We start from the raw sequence: 27,130 nt of genomic DNA, 5'->3' as shown, positions 1-27,130 counted from the left end.
ACATGTATGCCACCAAAATAGATTATGAAAGAAAAAAATATATGGACTTCTTGACCCAGATAACGAAGACCCAAACTTTAAATGCAATCCCTCCACATAAAATGTATGGGGTTTGAATATCATCCTATATCCCAAGCCTTGTTCCTGTGATTGAATTTTCCATGAGAAATGCCATTCTTTAAGCGTGATCTGACCATACATGTTATCATAGCGGCTAAGAGCTTAATAGTGCTAAGATCATATTGTTCCCACACAGGGAGACCTACTGACCACAATCCACACAATGTATTTGTATGAAACTATATCAGAAATTAACACAACTCAGAAAAAGAAATGCTATACGATTTGGGCTCCACGGTGCCAATAGCAAAATAACTGAAACCTGACAATAACAAAAAAAAAATGCAAAAAAACGTTGTTGGACTCAGTGTCAAGGGGTGTACCCGGTGTGGGCATTGATGCTCCTTAACCAAGTGATTAGCTCACGTGATCCACTAGTCTAAGGGAATGCTTTGCAGGGAAACCGGGCAATAGCATTCAACCCTAGTTTATCATAAAACTGATGTAGAATGGTATAGTGTCTTTTTCTCCGTTGCACTGTTGTTTCTTCTTCATGTTACCTTTGTGATTTTTTTTACGTAATACAAGACGATATTGATATGATTCTGACATTTTAGTTTTTATAAAACTCAATAAAATGCGATAAAAAAAAAAAAGGATGACTGACAGGGAACTTGGATGGAGACACCAAGACGCTGGATAAAGATTCTATATTTAATTCTATTTTTTAAATCTCACAGTAACATATTTTTTTAAATATTGGCATAATTATACATAATATTAAGATTTTTGATGATTTTAATAATATGTTTACTTATTGCCTACATATTTAACATATATGTTTTTTATTTGTGCTCTGAAAAATAAAATGACATGCAGAAATCCACAATTCTATCCTGAAACTGGAATCCTATATCTTGACTAACTGTCAATCATACTCATAAATGTATTTTTCTGCCACAGTGAAAGAGGAGAAACAGAAATAATTTTTCAGTTCTCCTTCTCATTTGCTTTGTGTTCCCTGTTTGTGGTGAGATTAAACCAGATGTCACTTTCTAAATCTTTAAAAAGAGATTGTAGGCACTATAAACATATCATCTCATTGAATTGATTATAGTGCATGGAGTTCCCTGATGTCATCCCTCCATCCACTGTTAAACCATTTTTGAAACGTTTAACCCTGAATCAAGGTCCCTAGTCACGGGTGGTATGGCAAAGGAAGAGACTACACACTTCCTCAGTCATACCTGTTCATACCAGTAATAACAGCTGTGTTACACTGGGAGCAGTCAGTGGACAGTTTTAGCCAATCACTGCCACCAGTTTCTGTTGGGGATATTGCCTAGGACAGAGGGGACAGGCTGCTGGGGACTTAAAAAACAACAACAAAAAAAAACATTGACAGCAGTTGACATTTTGGTTGTACTTTATAAAGAAATGTCATCTGATAATCATGTGATCACCTGAAAAGTGATTGTGTGTACAAAGCTCAATCATTGTGTTTTGTATTGTGCACATTAAATACAGATGATAATTTTTTTCCACAAATTGGTAAATTTATAAGAATAACTGAATGAGCACTAGAACGGCATAAAAGTACATTTCTGATTTACTGACATATTAACTGCAAAACTAACAATTCAAAAGGAAAGTATAGGTGCTGGTAAACAAATACTAACAAGGTAGCCGTATTGGCTTCTTAGATTTAAATACGTAATATATATATATATATATATATATATATATATATATATATATATATACACACACATACAAATGAAAATTTATGTACATGTCTTGTAATATTGAATTAGGCTGGTTTCTTATATTATAAAAAATAATGCATCTCACAATGACCACATTCAAAGTATAACTAGTCTCAAAAACTAAAGTTAAAAATTAAGGTACTAAAACACAGAATCCTAATTTTACATGATAAATACATTTAAAAAAAAAAATACAAAATCACCAATTCAAATTACTATCAAACTAAAATTATATTTAATTAGTTTGCTAATTTGTCCTTTAATTTGTGCAATTGACTAAAAAGGAAGCACTAGTTAACATTGCATGTTTACATCATCAAGTCACAGGAGATGTTTGGTGTGACAGGCTGCCAGGCAGGGTAGCCAATAATGGATAACATACCCAAGTTCTACTGTAGGTTATTGGTTTAAAAGGTTATTGGTTTAAAAGTTTAACAATGAGAGGAACACAAGAGTGGTTAAACAGGCACTCGCTGTGCACTTTCCCTCTATCCTCTTGACACCAGGTGACCGTGGTGGGCTGTTGGGTAATCAGAAGCACACTTGTGACACACAAGAGATCCTGTGACATAACTGGCCTGAAAGCAACTTAGAAATGTTTGGATGGCTCCTGACAGAATGTATGAATGAGGTGTGAAATATACATATAACTATATCTTCTGCTTTTTGAAGTAGTCATGGTAGTAGGAATACAGATGTGCAGTGTTTCTGCTTGAAACATTATGTGCTGTGGGGTAGTAACTCAGGCTGCCAATGTCAATTCTGTGCATATATTTACTTCAGCACACAGACGTAATGCAATTCTCCCCTTACAGGCAGAGCTTTGTGTCCCCTCCCTTCATCCCAGCAGCTTTCCCATCTCTCAATTTCTTTTACATTGTTTGGGCTCCCTCCCATCACACTCCCTCTCCCACTCCTATTGCTGGCTCAGATGGTGCGCATGAGCATTCTTTATGAGAAGCCATGGATTGGATGCGCATTGGTTGCCATGACGTCTGAAACATCATCTGGCGCTTGATTCCAGGTAAAAATAAGTCTAAACTAATTTAACTAGCGATTGGGATATATGACATATCATATACATATAAACAACAAGCAATGAAAGACAAAATATATTATATGTTTATTGGAAATTATATCACCATGACCTTATATTTTTACATTTCTCAGCATTGACTTAATATGAAATTGTATGCACTGTATGCTTAATTTTTCATATTTGCACATATGTTTTTTTTTACTGAAAAAAAGCTACTGTAGCATTGCCATTTGTATCCTTTCTCATTATCTTCATTATAAAGGTTTTACAGAATACATTTTTTATTGTTTACACTGTTACACTTTAAATTAGCCATATGGTCTTGCTGCTTCCTTTAAAAAAAATGAAAGAACTAAATCTACTGCTTCCAAATTTAGTTCACAGCTTCACTTTAGCACTAGCTTAACAAATCTTTAAAAATAATATTTTATAGGGTAAAATAAATCTAACAGCACTTACCAAGACAGGACAATTCACAATTATCGTTCTTTCAGGTGGAGCTGGGTGACTCTTAATTTCGACTGAAAACCACACTTTGTAAGGCGATTTCTTTCCTGTGGTATAATATAAATATTTTAAACGATATATATCATGTATTTAAACTCTTTCAAGCTGATTGTAACATGGGACAACATGCAGGTACTGTGATTATTACGGTGTTACAGTTTACCTCTTGTAAAACTTATACTAAACTTAAAGGACCACTCTAGGCACCCAGACGACTTCAGCTTAATGAAGTGGTCTGGGTGCCAGGTACCTCTAGGATTAACCCTTTTTTTTATAAACATAGCAGTTTCAGAGAAACTGCTATGTTTATAATGAGGGTTAATCCAGCCTCCAAATCCTCTAGTGGCTGTCTCATTGACAGCCGCTAGAGGCGCTTGCGTGCTTCTCACTGTGAAAATCACAGTGAGAGCACGCAAGCGTCCATAGGAAAGCATTATGAATGCTTTCCTATGCGACCGGCTGAATGCGAGCGCGGCTCCTGCCGCGCATGCGCATTCAGCCGATGACGTCGCGATCAAGATGGAGAGGAGGAGGAAAGCTCCCCGCCCGGCGCTGGAAAAAGAGGTAAGTTTAACCCCTTCCTCTCTCCAGAGCCCGGCGGGAGGGGGTCCCTGAGGGTGGGGGCACCCTCGGGGTACTCTAGTGCCAGGAAAACGAGTATGTTTTCCTGGCACTAGAGTGGTCCTTTAATAATTAAACTCTATTAACCTGAAGAGTGGATTGGTGCCCTCAACATTAACTAATCTTTTATCTGTTTAACTGCATATGTATAAAACTCTACCAGTTGTTTGGACCAAGTGACAATCTGTCATGTAAAGGGGAAAGTCTGTGATCTGGTGTTTCACAGAAGGTAAACATGCATAACGTTTGGGAAAGAAAAAAAAACAAAGATTGTTTAAAATGCACAAACATATTTATTATGTTATTAAAATACCATATAAGCATGATTAAAGTTACATTTTAAGTTGTGTCTAGGTGATAACGTTAAAGTTACACTTAAGTATTGAGAAGACCCAGTTTTTTAAAGAATTACATAAACGCATTAATGATGACAAATCAAGCGAGCAAGAACAGGTGCCAAAACCTCTACTAAAATGAGCCAATGTCTTCCTGAACACATTTTACTGGCGGCAATATTTTACCAGGTGGCTTATTTACGCTAAAGACAGTGCATAGAGTGGCAGATTGCAGTGTTCATTTTATTGAATAACAATTTTCTACATAGTTTTTGTCAGCTGTAATTTTTTAATGACAAAAACTAAACTATAACTAAGCTAAAAGGACAAAAAATTATGGCGTAAATGCATTGCAATTTTTTTTATCAACAAACGAAAATGAAATGAAAATGTTAGGTAGGGACTGTCACTGCCATGAATTCACAGATTTGGACTACGTGTTCTATTTCCTTGGATTCTGCCAAAGCCCCAGTCCTAAAAGCAGTAGTCCTAATTCTGCTCTGCTGCCATCTGGAATAACACCAACTGCATGGTGCACACAGGAAGATATTACTTTGTCCTGAATGCTCCTTCATTCGTACTGTCACGTGTGTTGTTTAAGCTCCACCTATCTCCCTCGCAAGTTAACACTATACAGTTTCAGAATGAGGACTGTTCTCTCACCCCCATTTACTGCCCCATCCCCATTTCCACATTATCTCCCCAAAGTATATTTGCTTCAAAGCACAAACCTATACAACAATTGCACTCTCTCATTCTTGCAGCCATTTTGCACTTCTGTTTGTAAAAAAAAAGCAATATTCTTGTTTGTTTATGAAACGTGTTTTTATTTAAAGGGACACTAAAGGCACACTATATCCCACCAGACTTTTTGCAGTAAACATTGTCTTTTCAGAGAAAAGGCAGTGTTTACAATGCCCCCTAGGGACACCTACCCTGGCCAACTCGTGAGATGGCCACTGAAAGTGGTTCCTGGGGCAGTTCTACACAGGAGCCAGCACTGCCGTTCAGCGTCTCCATGCTCTACATGGAGAAGCTGAATTTTCCTCATACAGATGCATTGATTCAATGCATCTCTATGAGGAGGTGAGGATTGGCCAAAACTATGTTTGGCCCCGCCCCAATTTTACCTCCTTGTTCCTGTGATTTCCTTTTAGCCAATCCAATGCTTTTCCTATGGGAAATCAATGGATTTGCTAAAAATCGTAAATTCTGATGATGTCACCAAGGAGGCGAATCAGGAGCGGGGCCAACGCTGGAAAAGAGGTAAATTTTAATCTCTTCTAAGAAGGCTGCTGGGGCAAGCCACCTAAATGGTGGTTTTAACACTATAAGGTCAAGAATACAAGTTTGTGCTCCTGACAAAGATAAATAATAAAGATGTTATGTATCACGAAATGTTAAATCTGTGTTTGTATTGCATGTTCAAACCTTAAAGGACCACTCTAGGCACCCAGACCACTTCAGCTTAATGAAGTGGTCTGGGTGCCAGGTCCCTCTAGGATTAACCCTTTTTTTTATAAACATAGCAGTTTCGGAGAAACTGCTATATTTATAATAGGGTTAATCCAGCCTCCAAATCCTCTAGTGGCTGTCTCACTGACAGCCGCTAGAGGCGCTTGCGTGATTCTCACTGTGATTTCCACGCAAGCGTCCACAGGAAAGCATTATAAATGCTTTCCTATGAGACCGGCTGAATGCGCGCGCAGCTCTTGCCGCGCATGCACATTTAGCCGAAAGGGAGGATCGGAGGCGGAGAGCTCCCCGCCCGGCGCTGGAATAAAGGTAAGTTTTAACCCTTTCCTCTCCTCAGAGCCCGGCGGGAGGGGGTCCCTGAGGTTGGGGGCACCCTCAAGGCACTATAGTGCCAGGAAAACGAGTATGTTTTCCTGGCACTTTAGTGGTCCTTTAATACCGATAATATGTATGAACATGTTAATAGATTTTTACTCCTGGAGTATAAATGAGTTTGGGAATTTTACTTAAATAATTAATTACACTGCAACTAAACCTATTAGATTTTAGTTGTGTCCACTAAAACTAGACTAAAACTAAAATAATTCAGATGATTAAAGTACAACTAAACCGAAAATGGCTTTTTAGTGATTATGACTAAAACTAAATTGAAATTTGCAGTCAAAATTAACAGTGGCAGACTGTAGTGGCTGCAAGGGCCAAACACCACTAAACCACTAATTGCCATCTAAGTTTACATTCTATTGTTATTCTTTATAGTACCTTATGAACAGCAGGGCATTCAAATTTTAGTACTGCGTAGAAGTATTGTTAATGTGAAAAGCTTTTTCTTGATTTTAATTTCAACTCCTTGAGCAAGTCATATTATCAACTACAATCTCAAATACACAAACTGATAAAAACCAACACATTGGCTTTTATTGACGGGCTATTTTCATTGTATAGCACAGTGTATCCTCATTTATAGAAAATAAATGTTCGGTTTGTGTTCCTTGAAACAGTAAAGCCCCTTCTAAATGGTGGGGGGGGGGGGGAGGGGGAGGAACCAACAACAGTATTAATTATGATTTATTGAAAAATAAAGAACCTAATGATAGTATAGAATATATAAAGAGACACTTATCACTGATTGAACTTTTGAACCAACTAAAAAATGTACATCTAGAACCATGAAGCTTTAACTCATGAAAGTAACAATGTTGGAATAATAAATAATGTAAAACCCTTGACTGCAGTTACATTGCTCTGTAGTGAACTATGAATGCGTAACTTCAGACTTCTTTTAAATTAACATAACTGTGTGGGTAAAAACAAGGCTTGAATAAGCAATTTTAACTTGTTTACAGATCTAACTGTAGAAACTATATAAGAAGGACCAAAGATGCTTACACAAACATAGGTGTATACAATAAAGTTTAAAAAGTTAAAAAATGAATAACACTATATTGTACATCACTAGACACAAGCAGCTCATAAGATCACAGTTATCTGTGTCTTGCCATTAAATTGCATGCCCATTAAGATGTTTATTGGCTATGTTACATGATAAGCAGCTAACAAGTCTCCTGTGCATCAAACAATATGTAAATGTTGAAAAATCATGCATTTGATAGAATTGCAATTAAAGCAAAGGAGAGCCTCTATAAATGTCAGACAAATTTTATCCATGCATAACAGCTCCTCTTAATGAATCAGTAATTGTATTCTGGACTTCCTGTGATGTATTTATTCCAAAATCAAAGGTCAAACTGGCTTTTCTAGTCATAAGTATGAATACTGGTTAATAGATAGACATTTTAATTAATCAGTAAATCACTAAAAACTAAAACTAATGGAAACGCAGAAATTGCTTGCTGAGAGCATAGGTGTGAAATGCTATATCAGCCAATAAAACATTTTACTATTTCATCAAAGTCAAAAATGTATTTCATAATGCATTTGTTGTGTATGAAAAGTAAAGAACATTTGTGACTGACTGGTCATAAAACTAGCTGTGCATTAGCATTTTGACACATTAGTCATCTATATCATTTTATATATTCAATCTTTCTATTTGTTATAGTAGAAGGTATAAAGACTAATGTGCATAGTAGATTATATTTTTGTTTTTTAAGAACAGCTATATAATGTATAAAGTTATTAGTGAAAACATACTCTAAGGTACTCTAAAGTACTTGACCAGACAGTTTGGTCTCTGTTTGCATATGTATTGTCAGTTATTTAAAATGTTACTCAAAGCACCATTACCTCTTATGTGATGTAAAGTGGTAATGGTGGCTGGAGTCTGTAAGTGCAGAACTTTACTGTAACCCCTCTGCTGCAGGGGGTGTAACTCCACCTGTGACAGCAATAATTGTGGTCAGCTGACGATCTCATTTAATAGCTGGCAGGATTGGCATCCGGCTTTGCTACTCTGCAGAAGCCAGATGCACGTCACAGCCAGCCTTAAAGGAGACAAGGCATCTGGCTGAACCATGTAAGAGGGCAAACCATTTCCAAATGGTTTACCCCATTACTGGGAAACCATATCATGACCACTGCAGTGACTCCACTGATTTAAATGCAATATAGTGACATAGTAACATATAATTCGGCTATTTAAAGTCTATCAATGTAACCTATTATTATATATCATTATATATAATTATATAATAATACAAATATCAGAATTATTTACATGACAGTATGCATTGGGACTTTCTTTCATTTTCAAATAAGTCCCGTAGTATAGCTATTATTAACCAAATCAATGGCATTTATTTTATTGACCTTGGAAAGAAAAAAAGCATAAGACAACCCTACCAGGCACTAAACCCTCAGTCTGAACAGGTTTAGGATAATAAGCTGATCTATTTAATTGGCAAACAACCTTTCACTCGTTAGGTTAAAAATTATATTTTACAATAAATATAAAACAAGGTTACGAACAGCTATAAATATGATATTAAAAATCACCAAACAGTTGTGCATCTTAATCTGTTTGCGCATGGTTTCCTAGCAGAATAAAAATCATCACCATAGTGAAAGCTTAAATCATACATGTTTCCATATACTAACTATGCAATGTCATTTTGATAAAGACATCATTTTGACAACAATAAAATCTGTGAAATGCGCAGACCATCCGTGACTAGTGTGTCAGATTACTGCTTCAACAGATTTCAAATACATTAAATACTGCCACGTCTGTGTGAGTAGTACAGTACAGATAGTGTGCAAAGTAATCTGTAAATAATAATATTTAGTGAGATTTCCTGTGCATATGGAAAAGTTGTAGCTGCCACCTCTCAGAAATCATCAATCTATGATGTGGTATGTAATGAAAATCTGCAATTGCTTGGAAGCATTATGGCCATTTTACGAACTATTTTCTATTCTGTCATGGTATGTGAACGGCCAATGATAATGGAATGCTGCCTAATGGAGCATTGGTAACATTATATCAAGTGCATATGTATTTTAGCGTATTAGAATAACACAGTAGCGGAGTGGAATTGCAATATGACAGAAGCTATTTCAATTATGGAGACTGCAACGGTGTCATAAATGATGCTATATTAAAACACATTATGACACTTGTCAGTAGTGTTACAGCACATGGGGAATGCAATGACCATTTATTTAGACACTTTTAATAAAAAACTAAACAAAACTAAAAAAAAAACACAGACATATTAATAAAATCACATTCAGTATCTACATATTTTGCTAGTTTAAACTTTAACAAAAAACAGCATACACTTGCTAAACTTTGACAGCTCTGTAGCCAAGATTAATTTTAGAATTCTTCAAATGCAAAAACATTTTCCTTTGGTAGAAAAATGAATGGCACCAATTAAATGACCTACACATAAAATAATGCAATATATATGATAACATATGTATATGCAAACATACTATGACGGATGTCATTCTCTTGAATCAGTAAAGTGTGGATTGCATTAAAGTATTAAAGAAAAAGATATCCAAGATTCCTTGCAAAATTGTATACATTTTAATTATCTTTGCAATTGATAGATGGGTGTACATGCAATTGATACTGGTTAAACAACATAGAAATAACACTGCAAGCACAATGAATATCATTGTATGTACACATATAAACATTATGTAAAACAACATTTTAGATATTACTGCACAGATTATTTCTATGAATGTGAACTATAACTTTTGGCTAGGTATCCTGTCAACAAAATGGCAAGGTATTCAATTCTTTTTGCTGAAATCACATAATGACACTAGAAACTAAAAGGTTTAGACATATCAACAAGCTGCAATTTTCACTAGGGAAGGTTGTATTGCACAATACTTGTACATTCCTGACCCATGTAATTGGTTCGACATTTCTCAGAGTAATTATATTTGTTTCTGGGTAACTTTCCTATCTATCACCTGCTGCAAGTCAATTTTTTTTTTTAATTCTTTATTTTTGTTGTGCATTTATATATACATCACAGGCAGGTAAGAGGTGCCCCAAAAGCAGTCCTCCAACTTTTCCCACGCTCAACATGCGGGGCACAGAATGAACAGGCACATTTTGTAATAATAACAAGGGAAAACAGTCGCTCGTGACAGTGGCTACATGGTTAATTTAGGCTAGAACTATGCGTAAACTATTGCATTATGCGTGGACGGTAAGCTTGCATGAAATTGCAGTGAGATAAAGTTAGTTACTATGCTCTTAAGTTACTTACTATGCTCTTAAGTTACTTAGCAGTGCTGACATATAAAATATATCATGAGAAGGTAGACAATAAGCATGCATTTGCTAGCATCATGTTAATGTCAAATAGATATTAGTATACTTGAGCTCTTTGAATCATGTTGCTAATATTTAAGTACTATCGTCGCTCATTCTATGGGATTACACAGGGGTAGGCAACCTTTTAGCAGCACTGTGCCGATATAGGATTGTGATGTCCCGTAGCGTGCCGGTCCTATTTTTTTTATAAATCGAGGTGTGTGTGCTGCCGTATTCTGCTTGTGTTATTTGTACTGTAATTGCTTTGTATCGTTGTATTTGTGCGTATATATGCAGGGCTGTCTTTAATAATGACTGGACCCTGGGCAAAGCATTTACTTAGGGCCCCCTGGACCTTGTCCCCCCTTCCCAGACATGCAATCACAGTGGCAGACCTAAAGTAGAGAGGTGCAAGAATTCTTGGCGGTCTCCCTGTTGCACGGGTGATTACAAGGTAGATCCCCATCTGTCGTGCAACTCCAGAAATGCATTGACAGCTGGGGCTCTACCATTTACTCATGTTTGCAGGTCTGTATTTAGCACTAAGCAGTTTTTGTGTGTTTTTGTGGAATATGTTTGTATGTGGTGTTGTCGTGATTGCAAGCACACACACACACACACAGATATACTGACACACACAGAGACATACTGACATACACACAGACATGCTGTCATACAAACATACTGACACACACACAGATATACTGACACAGATATACTGACACACACACAGACATACTGACACACAAACATACTGACACACACAGATATGACACACACACAAACATACTGGCACACACACACTGACAGACATACTGACACAGACATACACTTTAAAACTCACCCTCCAGTTTCCTACCTTTCCTGCTGGTGGCTGAAGGCGTTGGGAGTTGGGGTCTAGAGCTCTTGGCCAGCCCCCCTCCAATCTGCCTACTCTTCTTTCCTGCGCGCTCCTCTCTTTGTGGGAGGAAGTGATGCGTGGCCGTCACTTCCTCCCAGCCTGCTGCCGAAAAGCAAGGGGCCTGCTCGCGCTGTTAAAGCACCTCAGCGTGTGCCGGGTCCCTGCTGACAGAAGCCCAGCGGGTGGTCCTTTGTGCATGGGCCACCCGGTGGGCCTCCTTAGTGTGCAGATTACCAGCCAGAGGGTTAGAAATAGTTGAGGCCAGCAGGGCTCACGGTGCAGCTGCCCAGTTTGCCCCACGTTAAAGAAGGCCCTGCGTATATGAGCTATTATATTGTTTATGTTCATGAGTAGTTTATGGTATTTTGTATGATACATATGAATGTAAGCTGTGTATGGGTGCTGCTTGTGGAATTGTGTGTGTGTGGATGGATATGTCAAAGTGTGTGTTTGGTAGTGTGTGGGGGCTGTTTGGGGTATTGCATGTGTGTTTGTGTGCATGTATGTGGATTGTTAGTGGTGTTTCGTTTGTGCGGATTGTGTGTATGTTTGTGTGTGGGCTGTCCGTATTATTTGTATGAGGGGAGGGTTATTCTGCATTTCTGTGTATATCTAGCAGTGTGGGTGGCTTCCCTGGGTTCCAGTGGGGACTAGTCTGGCCAGTTACATGTCAAGGACAGGAGCTGCAACAGCAACTGCGAGCTGCTCTACTACAGTGTGGCTTCCTATTCACAAGTGCTGGGAGGAAGTGATCTGAGATCACTTCCTCTACGTGCTGCAATGCATAAATTGAGCATTGTCCTTCACCACCTTTTCGGATTAGCAGATATCTGAAGTTTTACTGGGAATCCTGATAGGCCAGAGCCTGTTTGACTCTAGCAGCCTTGAGTGCCGTGCAAAGACACCTCGAGTGCCGTGCATGGCACTAGTGCCGTAGGTTGCCTACCCCAGCACTAGGGTTCTGCTTGGGACCAGAGACTAAATGCGCAATTATTTAAGTACGTAGATTACTGATGTGTATACGGGCGCTTTTATAGAAGAATAGTCTAGCGAAGGTACTCGCTTGGGTAATGTACCACCAGGCAGACTATAGCTTACTGAGTTATTGACAACGATAAGCAGGGTATCGAAACCAACATGTGCTGTAACCTCAACTGTTGGCAGCAGGTAAGTCCGGTTAGTGGTTACTACAGCCATGGTGTCTTCTGTTAAGGCTGTCGGTGATGTGTCCTGCGGTGTGCGCCTTAGTTGCCTTCCTTCATGAGGCTCTGCGTGTCAGGATCGGGACAGGGATCCAACACGCAGAGTACAAAGAGTGGAAAGGTACGTATACCGGGCCTTAGAATGGCCGGACTAACGTACCGAGAGTAAAGAATAGTCAGAGGCAAGCCGAGGTCGAGGGAACGAGAAGACAGATAAGCGAGAGACAAGCCGGGTCAAGGGATAACAGAGAAACAGGGTAGTACAACGAGCCGAGTCAAAACCAATGGAGCAAACTAGAATACCAGAGCACTGAGTGACTAGACAAGCTAGAACCACGACAGGGCAATGAGCTGAAGTAAGGAGTAAGCTTAAATACCCTGGCTCTGGATGGAAATCACGCCTCTGACAAGTACCGATTGGATATCGGACACTTGAGTGACAGATTGCTCGTGCTAGCGTCATGACGTCACGTATTGAGCGTCCTGCTAGAAAAGGACGTGGATTCCTCGCGGCCGGTGTTTAAGTGACTGGATGAACCGCGAGGAACGGAGGAAACAGCTCGCCTGGACGGATACACCACCAAGTCTCTACCTCCCTTAGAGGTAGAGGCCTCAGGTACCCTGACAGTACCCCCCCTCTCAGATACGCCCACCGGGCGGAATGAACCGGGGCGAGATGGGAAGCGAAGGTGAAATGCTCTGCGAAGGCGAGAAGCATGGACGTCCTCCTGAGGTACCCAACTCCTCTCCTCAGGACCATATCCCTTCCAGTTGACCAGATATTGCAATTTTCCCCTTGAAATTCTGGAGTCAATGATGGAGTTGACCTCGTACTCCTCCCGACCCTCCACCTGAACAGGACGAGGCGAGGAGACCTTAGAGGAGAATTTGTTGCAAATGAGGGGTTTCAACAAGGAGACATGAAAAGAGTTAGGAATGCGTAAGGCAGGTGGCAGAGCAAGGCGATACGCAACCGGATTGATACGAGTGAGAACCCTGTAAGGGCCTATGTAACGAGGAGCAAATTTCATGGACGGAACTTTTAGGCGAATATTCTTAGTACTCAACCATACCCTATCCCCAGGAACAAAAACAGGAGCCGCTCTTCTATGTTTGTCAGCGTGTTTCTTGAACAGCGAGGAACTATGTAATAGAATTTGTCGAGTCTGGTCCCATAATTTCTTCAGGTTGGCGACATGATCATCAACCGACGGTATCCCCTGAGAAGAGGAAACCGAAGGAAAAATCGAAGGATGAAAGCCATAGTTCATGAAGAAAGGGCTAGAGCGAGTTGAATCGCAAACAAGGTTATTGTGTGCGAACTCCGCCCAAGGAATCAGACCGACCCAATCGTCCTGGTGTTCGGAAACAAAGCAACGCAGATACTGTTCGATCTTTTGATTAGTACGTTCAGCAGCTCCGTTAGACTGAGGGTGATAGGCAGAGGAAAAGTTCAATTTGATGCCCATTTGAGAACAAAAGGATCTCCAGAAACGTGAGACAAATTGAGAACCTCTATCAGAAACAATCTCTGAAGGGATCCCATGTAGACGAAAAACTTCTCTCGCAAAAATCTCCGCCAATTCAGGAGAAGTCGGAAGTTTGGGTAGTGGCACGAAATGGGCCATCTTGGTAAATCTATCCACCACCGTGAGGATAACAGTCTGTCTTTTGGAAGCAGGCAAATCAACGATAAAGTCAATGGACAAACAGGACCAAGGTTTCTCAGGAATGTCCAAGGGGTGTAACAGGCCACATGGGGATGCATGAGATAGTTTAGTCTTGGCACAAGTCTCACAAGCTGCAACGAACTCCTCAATATCCTTACGAAGTGAAGGCCACCAGAAATCCTTGGATATCAGAGAGTACGTCTTGCGAATACCAGGATGACCAGCTATTTTACTTTCATGAAAACATTGTAAGAGCTCCAGTTGAAGTTCAGGGGGAACAAAGTTTCTTCCCTCAGGAGTGTTTCCGGGAGCTAGATGTTGTGATTTCAAGATCTGGTCAAGTAGCGGGGAATGAATTTTGAGACTGGTATTAGCAATAATATTGCATTTGGGTACAATGGAAGACAAAAGTGGTTCAACTGAAGCAGAGGGTTCATATTGGCGAGATAGCGCATCGGCTTTAGAATTCTTTGACCCAGGTCTGTAAGTCAGAACGTAATTGAAATGGGTAAGAAACAACGACCAACGAGCCTGCCTGGAGGACAGACGCTTGGCCTCTCCGATATAGGACAAGTTTTTGTGGTCTGTCAGGATGGTAACAGGATGTAATGTACCTTCCAATAAATGTCTCCATTCTTTCAAAGCCTTGATAACCGCTAGTAATTCTCTGTCACCAATGTCATACCTGCTTTCAGTACCGGTCAATTTTTTAGAGAAAAATCCACATGGATGTAATGGTTTATCAACACCCAACCTTTGAGATAGAACAGCACCTAAACCAGTCTCTGATGCGTCTACCTCGAGCAAAAATGGCAGAGAAGTGTCAGGGTGAACTAAAATTGGAGCGGAAGCGAAAAGCTCCTTGAGAGTCTTGAACGCAAGGAGAGCTTCAGTAGTCCAATTCTTAGTGTCAGCCCCCTGTTTGGTCATGTTAGTGATGGGTGCAATAATGGAAGAATAGCCCTTAATAAAGCGCCTATAATAATTGGAAAAACCAATAAATCTCTGTATGGCTTTAAGACCTGTGGGTAAAGACCACTCTAGAATGGATTGGAGCTTATCCGGATCCATCTTAAATCCCTCCCCAGAGATCACATAGCCGAGAAAGGTTACCTGGGTTTGATCAAAGCTACATTTCTCCAACTTGCAGTACAAGCCATGCTGGAGAAGCTTGTGCAAAACCCTCCTGACTTGTTTGTGATGAATCTCAATGTCACTAGAATGAATGAGTATATCATCTAGGTATACAATGACGCACTCTTGCTGAAATTCCCTAAGAACCTCATTAATCAGATCTTGGAATACTGCTGGCGCATTGCATAACCCAAAAGGCATGACAGTATATTCATAGTGGCCATATCGAGTATTGAATGCCGTCATCCACTCATGTCCCTGCTGGATTCTCACCAAGTTATATGCCCCTCTGAGGTCTAACTTGGTGAAAATTGTAGAGCCCTTCAAACGATCGAAGAGTTCGGTGATCAAGGGAATCGGGTAGGCATTTTTAATGGTTATCTTATTCAAGCCTCGATAATCAATACAAGGTCTCAAAGAACCATCTTTCTTTTTAACAAAAAAAAATCCAGCCCCGGCAGGAGAGGATGACCTCCTGATGAATCCCTTGTCTAAATTTTCGTGAATATATTCCTCTAGGACTGAGTTCTCCTTTATAGATAATGGGTATACATGACCTCTGGGAGGCATGGTACCAGGGAGTAGGTTAATTTTGCAATCAAAGGACCTGTGTGGGGGTAAGGTATCGGCTTTCTTTTTGTCAAATACTGCCTTTAAATCTAGATACTGAGACGGAATTTGTGTCTCTGTAGGATTGTCAGAGGTATTCGATGTATTAGTTAATCCAAGAGGTAAGACCTTCCGCAAGCATTTTTCTTGACAATTCTCTCCCCACGAAACTATCTCCCCTGATTCCCAATTAATAATAGGGTTGTGTCTCCTCAGCCAGGAGTACCCCAGAACTATGGGAATAGACGGAGAAGAAATGAGCATCAAGGATATATCCTCTTTATGCAGGATGCCAACAGTCAAGTTAATCGGTATGGTTTCATGAAAAATAACAGGCTCAAGTAACGGTCTACCATCGATGGCCTCAACAGCCAGAGGTGTCTCTTTTAACTGGGATGGAATAGCATGCTTGGCAGCAAAACCCTGATCTATAAAGCTCTCAGCAGCTCCAGAATCGATTAGTGCCATAGTCTTAACTACTCCCTTCTCCCACTTTAAAGAAACGGGTAACACAAGCCTGAGCTCCTTGTAGTTGTGAATAGAGGACAAAGTAGAAACACCCAAGGCCTGTCCTCTAGAGGAACTTAGGTGCGAGCGTTTCCCGAACGATTGGGACAATTTAGGCGTAAATGACCCCTGACTCCACAATACATACATAAACCCTCCCTTCTCCTGTACTGTCTCTCCCTTTCAGTGAGATGAGTACTGCCTATCTGCATAGGTTCAGGAATACGTAAGTCTTCGAACTCAGAGATTTGAAAGGTAGGCGCTAGTTTAAAGGAGGGTCTACGGGTCCTATCTCGAGTGTTCTGCCTCTCTCTTAAGCGTTCATCAATACGAGATATAAAAGAAATTAAATCCTCCAAATTTTCAGGGAGTTCTCTAGTAGCGACCTCGTCAAGAATTACATCTGATAACCCATTCAGAAACACATCTATATAAGCCTGTTCGTTCCACTTAACTTCTGCCGCCAAGGATCTGAACTCTAGTGCATAATCCACAAGTGTTCGATTGTCCTGTTTAAGGCGCAACATTAATCTAGCTGCATTGACCTTTCTGCCAGGAGGGTCAAAAGTTCTTCTAAACGCAGCTACAAAGGCATTATAATTATAGACGAGTGGATTATCATTCTCCCATAAAGGATTGGCCCATCTCAAAGCTTTTTCAATGAGCAGAGTAATAATAAATCCAACCTTTGCTCTATCTGTAGGATAAGAGCGGGGTTGTAGTTCGAAATGGATGCTAATCTGGTTTAGAAAGCCACGACACTTCTCCGGTGACCCGCCATAACGTACTGGTGGGGTAATACGGGAAGAAGCACCTACAGTGGCTACCTCTAGACCTGAGACTGCAGGAGAGATAGAAGGAGTACGTGTCTCCTCAGGTGGATTACTAGCACGAGACAAAAGTGCCTGTAGTGCCAAAGCCATCTGATCCATCCTATGTTCCATGGCGTCAAACCTGGGATCCGAAGAACCAAGCTGACTGTTTGTACCTGCAGGATCCATTGGCCCTGTCGTAATGTCAGGATCGGGACAGGGATCCAACACGCAGAGTACAAAGAGTGGAAAGGTACGTATACCGGGCCTTAGAATGGCCGGACTAACGTACCGAGAGTAAAGAATAGTCAGAGGCAAGCCGAGGTCGAGGGAACGAGAAGACAGATAAGCGAGAGACAAGCCGGGTCAAGGGATAACAGAGAAACAGGGTAGTACAACGAGCCGAGTCAAAACCAATGGAGCAAACTAGAATACCAGAGCACTGAGTGACTAGACAAGCTAGAACCACGACAGGGCAATGAGCTGAAGTAAGGAGTAAGCTTAAATACCCTGGCTCTGGATGGAAATCACGCCTCTGACAAGTACCGATTGGATATCGGACACTTGAGTGACAGATTGCTCGTGCTAGCGTCATGACGTCACGTATTGAGCGTCCTGCTAGAAAAGGACGTGGATTCCTCGCGGCCGGTGTTTAAGTGACTGGATGAACCGCGAGGAACGGAGGAAACAGCTCGCCTGGACGGATACACCACCAAGTCTCTACCTCCCTTAGAGGTAGAGGCCTCAGGTACCCTGACACTGCGGCAGCTGTCGGCTTCGTGCTTCAGGAATGGCTCCAGTAGGCATCCCGCTTTCGGCACAGGCGCAATCCCCGTAGGGCACCCCAGAGTCCTTTGAGTCCCAGGCACCCGCTGCAGGGCAAAGTGTCCGTACATCGCCGTGTTCCCACTACCCGGTCGGCAAGTGAGTGCGGGTGTGGTGCTTAACAGGCTACAGTGTCCAGGTGTGTGTTCTTTCCGGGTACTCACTCAGTGTTAGTCCGTGGAATTAGGTATAGGGAGCTCCGGTGGGGTGTGCACAGTTGGGGTAGGCACCAAGCCTGCTGCCGTTGCAGAGTTACTCCAGAGATGGTCATGGCTCTGGCTGTGTGTTGTGAGGCTCAGCGCATGAGGCTCGGCCTGTGAGTTAGATGCGTCGCTGTCGGACATTTTGTTGGGGCCGCATGCTAGCCGGTAGTTGAGTCACCCAGGGGCACTGCAGATGTTTATGTGCCCGGTGGGGACCGGGATAACCCCCGCCGGTCCAGAGGGGGGGGATGAACGGTGCCGGGGGGGCCACAACTGTGCTGTTCAGTAGCCGGGTCGGAGAGTGAGGCAGCGGCCGTCCGCCCCACTCCCCTCTCTGGTAGGCCTCGGACCCCAAGCCCCGGAGCATCTCTCCAGGACCCAGAGTCACCTGAAATTCGGTGCTCCAGCTGCACCGGGACACTCCAGGACCCCGTACCATGCATTTCCAGGGTCATCCATGCCGAGTAGAGTAGGTATGTGCCCATCTTTAGTTGGATTCCTCAGGAGCCATGTTGTCTAGCAGCCTGGTAGCATGGCCGCCCGGCCCCGCCCCCTGCAAGTCAATTTTTAAGTGTGATACTTATCCTATTCTTATATTCCCTTTTTATCAGAATGTGTCAATAAGTATGATGTGTGAGCAGTTACACTGATGACAAACGAAAGAGTAAAAATAATAATCAAATAAGAAGAAGGACTGGTTCCATAATATTATACACTTATTTGTACAGTTATTTAAAAAAAAAAAAACGAAAAAAAAAACAACTGGCTTGTTTGTAAAGCATAAGTACGTGGTAGGGAATATGTACAAAAAAAATAATAATGGACCACTCCCTTATACCAATGCTATATAAATAATCATTCACATAAATATTAAATCATATGAACCCCTTTATGAGCATACAATTTAAAATATTCCTTACATAGCTATGACCTTGAAAAAACACTGCTAGAATTATAAATTGTAAATTGATGTTCAGGCACTATGGGATCTTAATCCTTACCTGTCTCCTAGTACAAGTCAAAACTGTTTATTCCATAAATATTTCAGTCTACAGATGTAATATAAAAGATAATATTAGTGTCTTACCTTTTTTTATTGGACAGAGTTTTAGGAAGACAAGCGTTTGGGAGATCCTCCCTTTCCAAGTCTATGGCATTTGAGAGAGAAAGCTCCCAAATGCTTGTTGTTCCAAAATTCTGTTAGTCCAATAAAAAAGGTATGATAAGATACTAATTTTATTTATTTTACATTTGCATCACTTGGCTAATATAGCTAACATTTCTAGTACATTACAGTTCATAAAGCGAAACATATATCACAAGAATATACTTGAAAGGGTTACTCCAATCTCCATGCCCATGGAGAAAGGAATTTGTATGTGGAATGTTTCTACTTGAACATCTAAACCTACAGAGATATCTGCAATTTTGTGTTAGGGGCATGGGGCATGGGGCATGATACACAAGGCCTAGGCAGATCAGATCGTAATCAGATCACCCGGGAGGTATCCAGGCAGCCCACGATCGCAGGGGTTGTGGCTGCGGCCAGGCCCTGGAGTGAGCGGCCCGGTCACAGCGGCAACCCCTGCAACCATGGTAGGTACACCACTGACTGGCCTTATATTAATATTTTTGGATAACATTTTCAAATTATTTAATATTTTTGGATACATTTTTAAAATTATATAATGTATTGAAAAATATTTTAATATTTTTTATATATTGATATATGCAGCAGTATATATAAAAAATAATAAAATGAATATGTGCAATAGATGTAGGAAAGCAAAAATATGCCATAACAGTCTGTCCACAACTGTTTGAGATATTTATCCTGAAACAGGAACCAGAGGCTAACGTTGGAGAAGCAGCTAATTAAATTATAGCAGTAGATGATAAATAATTAAAAGTATTAATCAGGTACCTATTTCAAGTGACCAGAAAAACACATTAAAAAACAAGATAACTAATCCAAAATCACAAGTTCAATATAGGAACGTAAAGAGCACTTGTGAGGTAATTAATCAAACATAAAAAAAAAAAATCAGAAAGTCTAAGTCCAAGTGTGATGGAATGGTTGTTGGTGTCTTACTACCCTGGTGTCTGCTGATGAAACCATTGACCATAGGGTCACATTGGGGAAATGAACCAACATAGATTGACATATCCAGAATCTGACGATCCAAGCTTTTAGCAAAATCAAGGATGTCTTCCAGCTGTAGAAAATAACTGGCCTTGGTGTTGCACCACAAGATTTAAGGGGTTTCCTGACCTATATACAGTCAACACTTCTGGGCCAACTGTTTCTGGCACACATCTTACATGGAAGTTATTCCTCATAAAATCAATGTTTCAGCCCTTTATATATCTATGTAAAGTGCAATTTGCTGGGACAATGACAGTACCAGATGTTGAAGTTGCAATACCTCAGTAAGAGTAGTATCCCTTTCTTTCTCCTGGCCTGCCACTCATACTCTAATAGTTTCATGTGTTCAAATTGTCTTGTATTGAAGATTCTACCTTCTCACGCGTATGAATAATATCGCACTTGGTGGGTAGTTGTTGGAATATTGTTCTGATATCAATGAGCCTGTCTGGCCTGATAAGCACCTCAGAGCCTGTAGATACGGCGTCATCAGTATCCTTCCACTTCTGTTCCACCATCTTGGACTGAGTCACAGAGTGCTGAGAATCCATGAAATAATGGTACATTGCATTTCATCTCTCTGGTGAAATTGAGCTCTAGGCAAACATTTGTACATTTTAGTGATTGTGTCATATCTATCTGTTGTCAGTCTAAATATTTGACACTAACATTCCTTGACATTTCAGCAAAACACAATGTTTAATCTGGAAGCAGTTGTGCGTTTGGGAAACTTTGATGTAAGTAGGAATGTTCTTAGTCATTAACAGAAAGGATATGTAATCTTTGAATTTAGAATGTATCCAATGTTTTAATCTAAGTTAGAACACTAATTAGGGCACTCTCAAAACAATATGCAGTGGAGGAGTAGGTTTTTGTTGCAATAAATCAATCAGTAAATCTATTAGCATTGTAAGGACTAATGGATCTATTAGAATTATATTAGCATTGTAAGGACTAATGAAAGACAAACTATTAGCATTGTAAGGACTAAAGGAAGACAATCTATTAGCATTGTAAGGACTAATGGATCTATTAGCCTTATATTAGCATTGTAAGGACTAATGCAAGACAAACTATTAGATTTGTAAGGACTAATGGATCGAATAGCATTATAAGGTCTAATGAAAGTCAATCTATTAGCATTGTAAGGACTAATGATTGTCAATCTATTAGCATTGTATGGTCTAATGATAGTCAATCTATTAGCATTGTAAGGACTAATGGATCTATTGGGATTGTAAGGTCTAATGAAAGTCAATCTATTAGCATTGTAAGGTCTAACGATAGTCAATCTATTAGCATTGTAAGGACTAATGGATCTATTGGGATTGTAAGGTCTAATGAAAGTCAATCTATTAGCATTGTAAGGTCTAACGATAGTCAATCTATTAGCATTGTGAGGACTAATGGATCTATTAGCATTGTAAGGTCTAACGATAGTCAATCTATTAGCATTGTGAGGACTAATGGATCTATTAGCATTGTAAGGTCTAACGATAGTCAATCTATTAGCATTGTAAGGTCTAACGATAGTCAATCTATTAGCATTGTGAGGACTAATGGATCTATTAGCATTGTAAGGACTAATGATTGTCAATCTATTAGCATTGTAAGGTCTAATGATAGTCAATCTATTAGCATTGCATGGACTAATGGATCTATTAGCATTGTAAGGACTAATGGATCTATTAGCATTGTAAGGACTAATGATTGTCAATTTATTAGCATTGTAACGTCTCATGATAGTCAATCTACTAGTCTGTTAGTTCACCCATTGTACAGCGTTATGGAACTTGTTTGCACTTTATAAATAATAATAATAATAATTAGAATTGTAAGGACTTGATTGAACAGGACCCTCCGCACTTACTGTTCCCTTATGTTAAATATGTTTTTTAGAATTAAATGTCCATTATGTCCATAGATCCATTAGTCCATGCAATGCTAATAGATTGACTATCATGAGACCTTACAATGCTAATAGATTGACAATCATTAGTCCTTACAATGCTAATAGATCCATTAGTCCTCACAATGCTAATAGATTGACTATCGTTAGACCTTACAATGCTAATAGATTGACTTTCATTAGACCTTACAATCCCAATAGATCCATTAGTCCTTACAATGCTAATAGATTGACTATCGTTAGACCTTACAATGCTAATAGATTGACTTTCATTAGACCTTACAATCCCAATAGATCCATTAGTCCTTACAATGCTAATAGATTGACTATCATTAGACCATACAATGCTAATAGATTGACAATCATTAGTCCTTACAATGCTAATAGATTGACTTTCATTAGACCTTACAATGCTATTCGATCCATTAGTCCTTACAAATCTAATAGTTTGTCTTGCATTAGTCCTTACAATGCTAATATAAGGCTAATAGATCCATTAGTCCTTACAATGCTAATAGATTGTCATTGTAAGGACTAATGATAGTCAATCTACTAGTCTGTTAGTTCACCCATTGTACAGCGCTACGGAACTTGTTTGCACTTTATAAATAATAATAATAATAATAATTAGCATTGTAAGGACTTGTTTGAACAGGACCCTCCGCACTTACTGTTCCCTTATGTTAAACATGTTTTTTAGAATTAAATGTCGGTCTTGTTTACGTATTGTACAGTGGTGCAGAATATGTTGGCACTATATAATAACTGAAATTTTAATTGTATTACGTGTTAGAAAAACGCATGTATCTGTCAGGATTTTACCAGCAAAAATGTATCAAGATTTGGTAAAAAAATGTATATAATGTCCTGAAAGGCAGGCCTGTGTCTTTAATGATGTTCTTGGGAAAAAAGCATCAGTAGTTGGAGTTGGATCTCTTTAATCCCTTAAGGATACATGACATGTGTGACATGTCATGATTCCCTTTTGTTCCAGAAGTTTGGTCCTTAAGGGGTTAAAGTGCTTATTGTTGATCAAATACATAGCTATTTATCTAGAGGTTTATGACATCTCACTGGGTCCAAGTCAGAGTCAGGGTTGAGAAATTGACAGGGCCCGGCAAGTCAGGGAGTTGAGCACCTCACCATCTTTAAACTTCACTGGTTGCCACTGACAGTATGATAATATTTGAGCAGTATCAATGGAAAATGAATATGCTTAAAAAACTTTAAAGACTTAAGTTTGTGTTTGTGCTTTGATTTAAAACATTCTTGGGGTGTAATGTTTGTCCCATGTGGCTGCATTCCTCTGTTCACTTGCAATATACAATGAATAAACGAACATATTAACAGTAATGTAATACGACCTTAATCTCATCCTAATCATTCTGTCTCAAATAATTAAATGTATGTGCCACCTCTAATATCTTTAATATGTAAGAGTTTGCTTGAGGGTTACATGGAATATTAATTTTTAACCTCTGCTATAAGCCTAGCCTTTGGGGACCAAGACTTTTGCAGTTCTTTTTAACTAGTATATACGCTTCAGAGTATGTGCTGTTATCTTTTATTAACCTTTCACATATGTCAGAAATATTCATTTTATGTCCTCTAACTCAGTGAGATTTATATGCTGCAATGATATATCCCTGTGAGCTGTCTCTCTTTTGCAGCTTAAACCACGTCAGGCCATAATGCTCAATGCATTTTATTACTCACCTACCACATAAGGCATATTTATAGACTTGGAAGTGTTTCTCTGAATCTGCCATATAACTATATAATTCAAAGAACCCAATCGCCTCATCCTAGAAAATACATTAAGCCCAATGACATATTGAGAAACATTAATAGCAAAAATTTTACCTCTAAGCTAACTACAGACAGATCAGTAAAAAGCATCTGGTCTGCAGGTTAACAGATAATTAAAGAAGGGAAAATAACAGAGAAGTCATTAGAAGAAAAATCTAATCTGTCTACCAGCTTGGCGTAGTCATTTCATTTAGATGACATTACCCCCCCTAGAACTATCAAGTCCCAGAGCATGTTTGAAGGTATTTAAATCTAGGACACAAGTATAATAAGGAAAATAAAAGTGCAAATCCATATGTCATTTTTTTCAGACAGTTTTCATGTGCTCAGCAAACATCATAAATGTTGCCATCATAAGATTTCATTTTTAAGGACTAGCACTAAGTTGTATCAAACAGACAGCATACCATTTCTTTTCAGTTATCTTTGTAGACATTGTGTTAAACACATCTTAGGTGAACGAGTTTACTTGAAGCAATGTGCTGACATATTTGTGAAATCAGTAAGTTGTTTTGCAAAGAAGTTTAACACTCTACTGTTGTAGTGCTAATAAGATATATGGTATATGTTTGTTTTATTCTATGCTTAAAGGAACACTATAGGATCAGGAACACAAACATGTATTCCTGATCATATAGTGTTAATAACACCATCTAGACCTCTCAGCCCTCCATTTCTCCCATAAATAAAGCAAACTCTTACTATTATTGCAATCTGCTGCTGCTGGCTCTGCCCTAATCTGCCTGTTTGACTGATCTGAGCCAATCACAATGCTTTCCCATAGGAAAGCATTAGATTGGCTGAGAGTGTAATGGAGTCAGATCAGGGGCAGAGCCAGCACAAGCCAAACACAGCCCTGGCCAATCAGCATCTCCTCATAGAGATACATTGAATTAATGCATTTCTATGAGGACAGCTCAGTGTCTCCATGCAGAGGGTGGAGATTTTAAATGTCAGAGCTGCACACTGTCCAGTACTGCCACAGGAAGCACCTCATAGCCATACGAGGAGTGGCCAGTGGAGGTATCCCTAGGCTGTAATGTAAACATTGCAATTTATCTGAAAATACAGTGTTTACTGCAAAAAGCGTAAACGTGAATGATTATACTCACCAGAATAAATACAACAAGATGTAGTTGTTCTGATGACTATAGTATCCCTTTAAAATATATATCAGATGTAAAATACATTTATTACTAGATCACTTTTCCAACCTCTCCATGAATCATGTGTACAGGAAATGGAAATAAACTAAATAAAGCCCGCTCTGAACAAAAACAATTTATAAAAAATGGTTAATTGTCTTTGTCTGATGAAAAAGTGAATGAATAGATGCCATAGAACATGTTAGTATGAGTCAAATATGTATATACCCATAAAAATTGGATGCAATTAAACCACAAAGTACAGTGAGGGATAATGAAGTTAACTGATAAAAAGAAAACAGTTCTATTAGGTTCTATAATTGAAAAGTAAAAACTATCTTTCGCTGTGCTGCATTGTATGCTTATACAAATCCTGCCTAAGAAAAATATATATACACAAGCAGAAAGGCGCTATGTGATATTAGTGATAATAAATAGCTTATAAATCAGTGAAACACTATATTTTGCTATAAAGCTGCACCTTAAAATGAGAAATAGCTCAAAACATCACTAAAAATACAATACAAAAAATAATAAAAATAAATCCTGCCTAAGGCCTACAGTAAGGAAACAGTGCAACAAACGCTAATGCCGGTCAAAGAAAAATAATGAAATAATCCTAATAATCACTTCCGTAGAAAGTGACTAATAGGATAAGATCCCAGTCCAATCTAGAAATAGCCTTGAAAATTAACAAAAACTTTGTTAGTATCACTTAAAATTACTGGAGGGAGACATTTATCCTACAAAGTGGCTTGATCCTCATTTTCCTACAGAGCACCACAATTATGGAATAATCTCAAGGACACAATCAAATCTTCATTCAATCTAAAATCTGTTAAGAGATTTATGGCAAAAGACCTCAATACAGAAATGCACTTGTCATGGTTGACTATATTTATTACCTGTTATGTTTTAATTTTTTATATGTGTGTATGCATATATATATAATGTTTGTATATTGTATTTTTTGTAAAATTGTATCCTTTTGTAACAATGGTTTTTGTGGACCGAGGATGAGAAAACAAGAGACATTGCAATCCTTCCTGGTAAAATATTATATAAATAAATAGATACTGGATAGTTTTCCTTCTTGTCTCGTATTTCTTTAAACTTGCCTACATCTCAACACATGCAATATTTTCCAAATGGTAACACGCCATTGAGGGCTAATCTTGTAACTGATACATTTCCAAACTACATATTGCATGATGTTCAAAAATCCTTTGAGTCTCACAAACATCTGGGGCACTAAGGTTAGCCATCACTTGAATATGAATTTGTTAATGACTATTTCACTTAAAAGGGACTTTAAAATTGAGACTGTACAAACAAAAAATATTTTATTTCAAAGGAATAGAACTAGGTATAAAGAAAGTCATCAAAAAACAAACAAACAAACAAACAAGGCCTGCATTTAGTTACAGTACAACTGCCCTTGGGATGGTGGCAGTATTAGACAACAATTGAAGGTAAATCCAACATGTGGAGTAATTTGGATGAAACAAACGTCTAAGTTGGTTCAAATTTTTTTTATTATTATCGTAAAGATTTGGCATGGTGGTATCATATTACCATGGTTTAAAAAATACAAGTCATAGTTGCAGAATGCCAAGAAATTTCAAGTTTGCAAAAGTTACATAAAATGACAAAACATATTCTGTTCTGAGAAGGGGGATGTTTTACATTTTGCGTGCTGGAACATGGAGAATA

At 39.1% G+C, this 27,130-nt stretch overlaps 1 protein-coding gene across 1 annotated transcript in view; it reads right to left on the bottom strand.

Annotated features, from left to right (window-relative positions):
* CFAP47 (cilia and flagella associated protein 47) overlaps window positions 1-27,130 on the bottom strand; it is a 356,049-nt gene that overhangs the window by 119,419 nt on the left and 209,500 nt on the right. The window contains exon 52 of the mRNA XM_063457869.1: window positions 3,325-3,419. Coding sequence (XP_063313939.1) covers window positions 3,325-3,419 — 95 coding nt within the window. The remainder of the gene's footprint in view (window positions 1-3,324; window positions 3,420-27,130) is intronic.

This window comes from Pelobates fuscus, chromosome 1 (assembly GCF_036172605.1).
Source record: "Pelobates fuscus isolate aPelFus1 chromosome 1, aPelFus1.pri, whole genome shotgun sequence".
Classification (NCBI taxonomy): Eukaryota; Metazoa; Chordata; class Amphibia; order Anura; family Pelobatidae; genus Pelobates; species Pelobates fuscus.
This window is presented reverse-complemented; position numbering and strand designations above follow the sequence as displayed.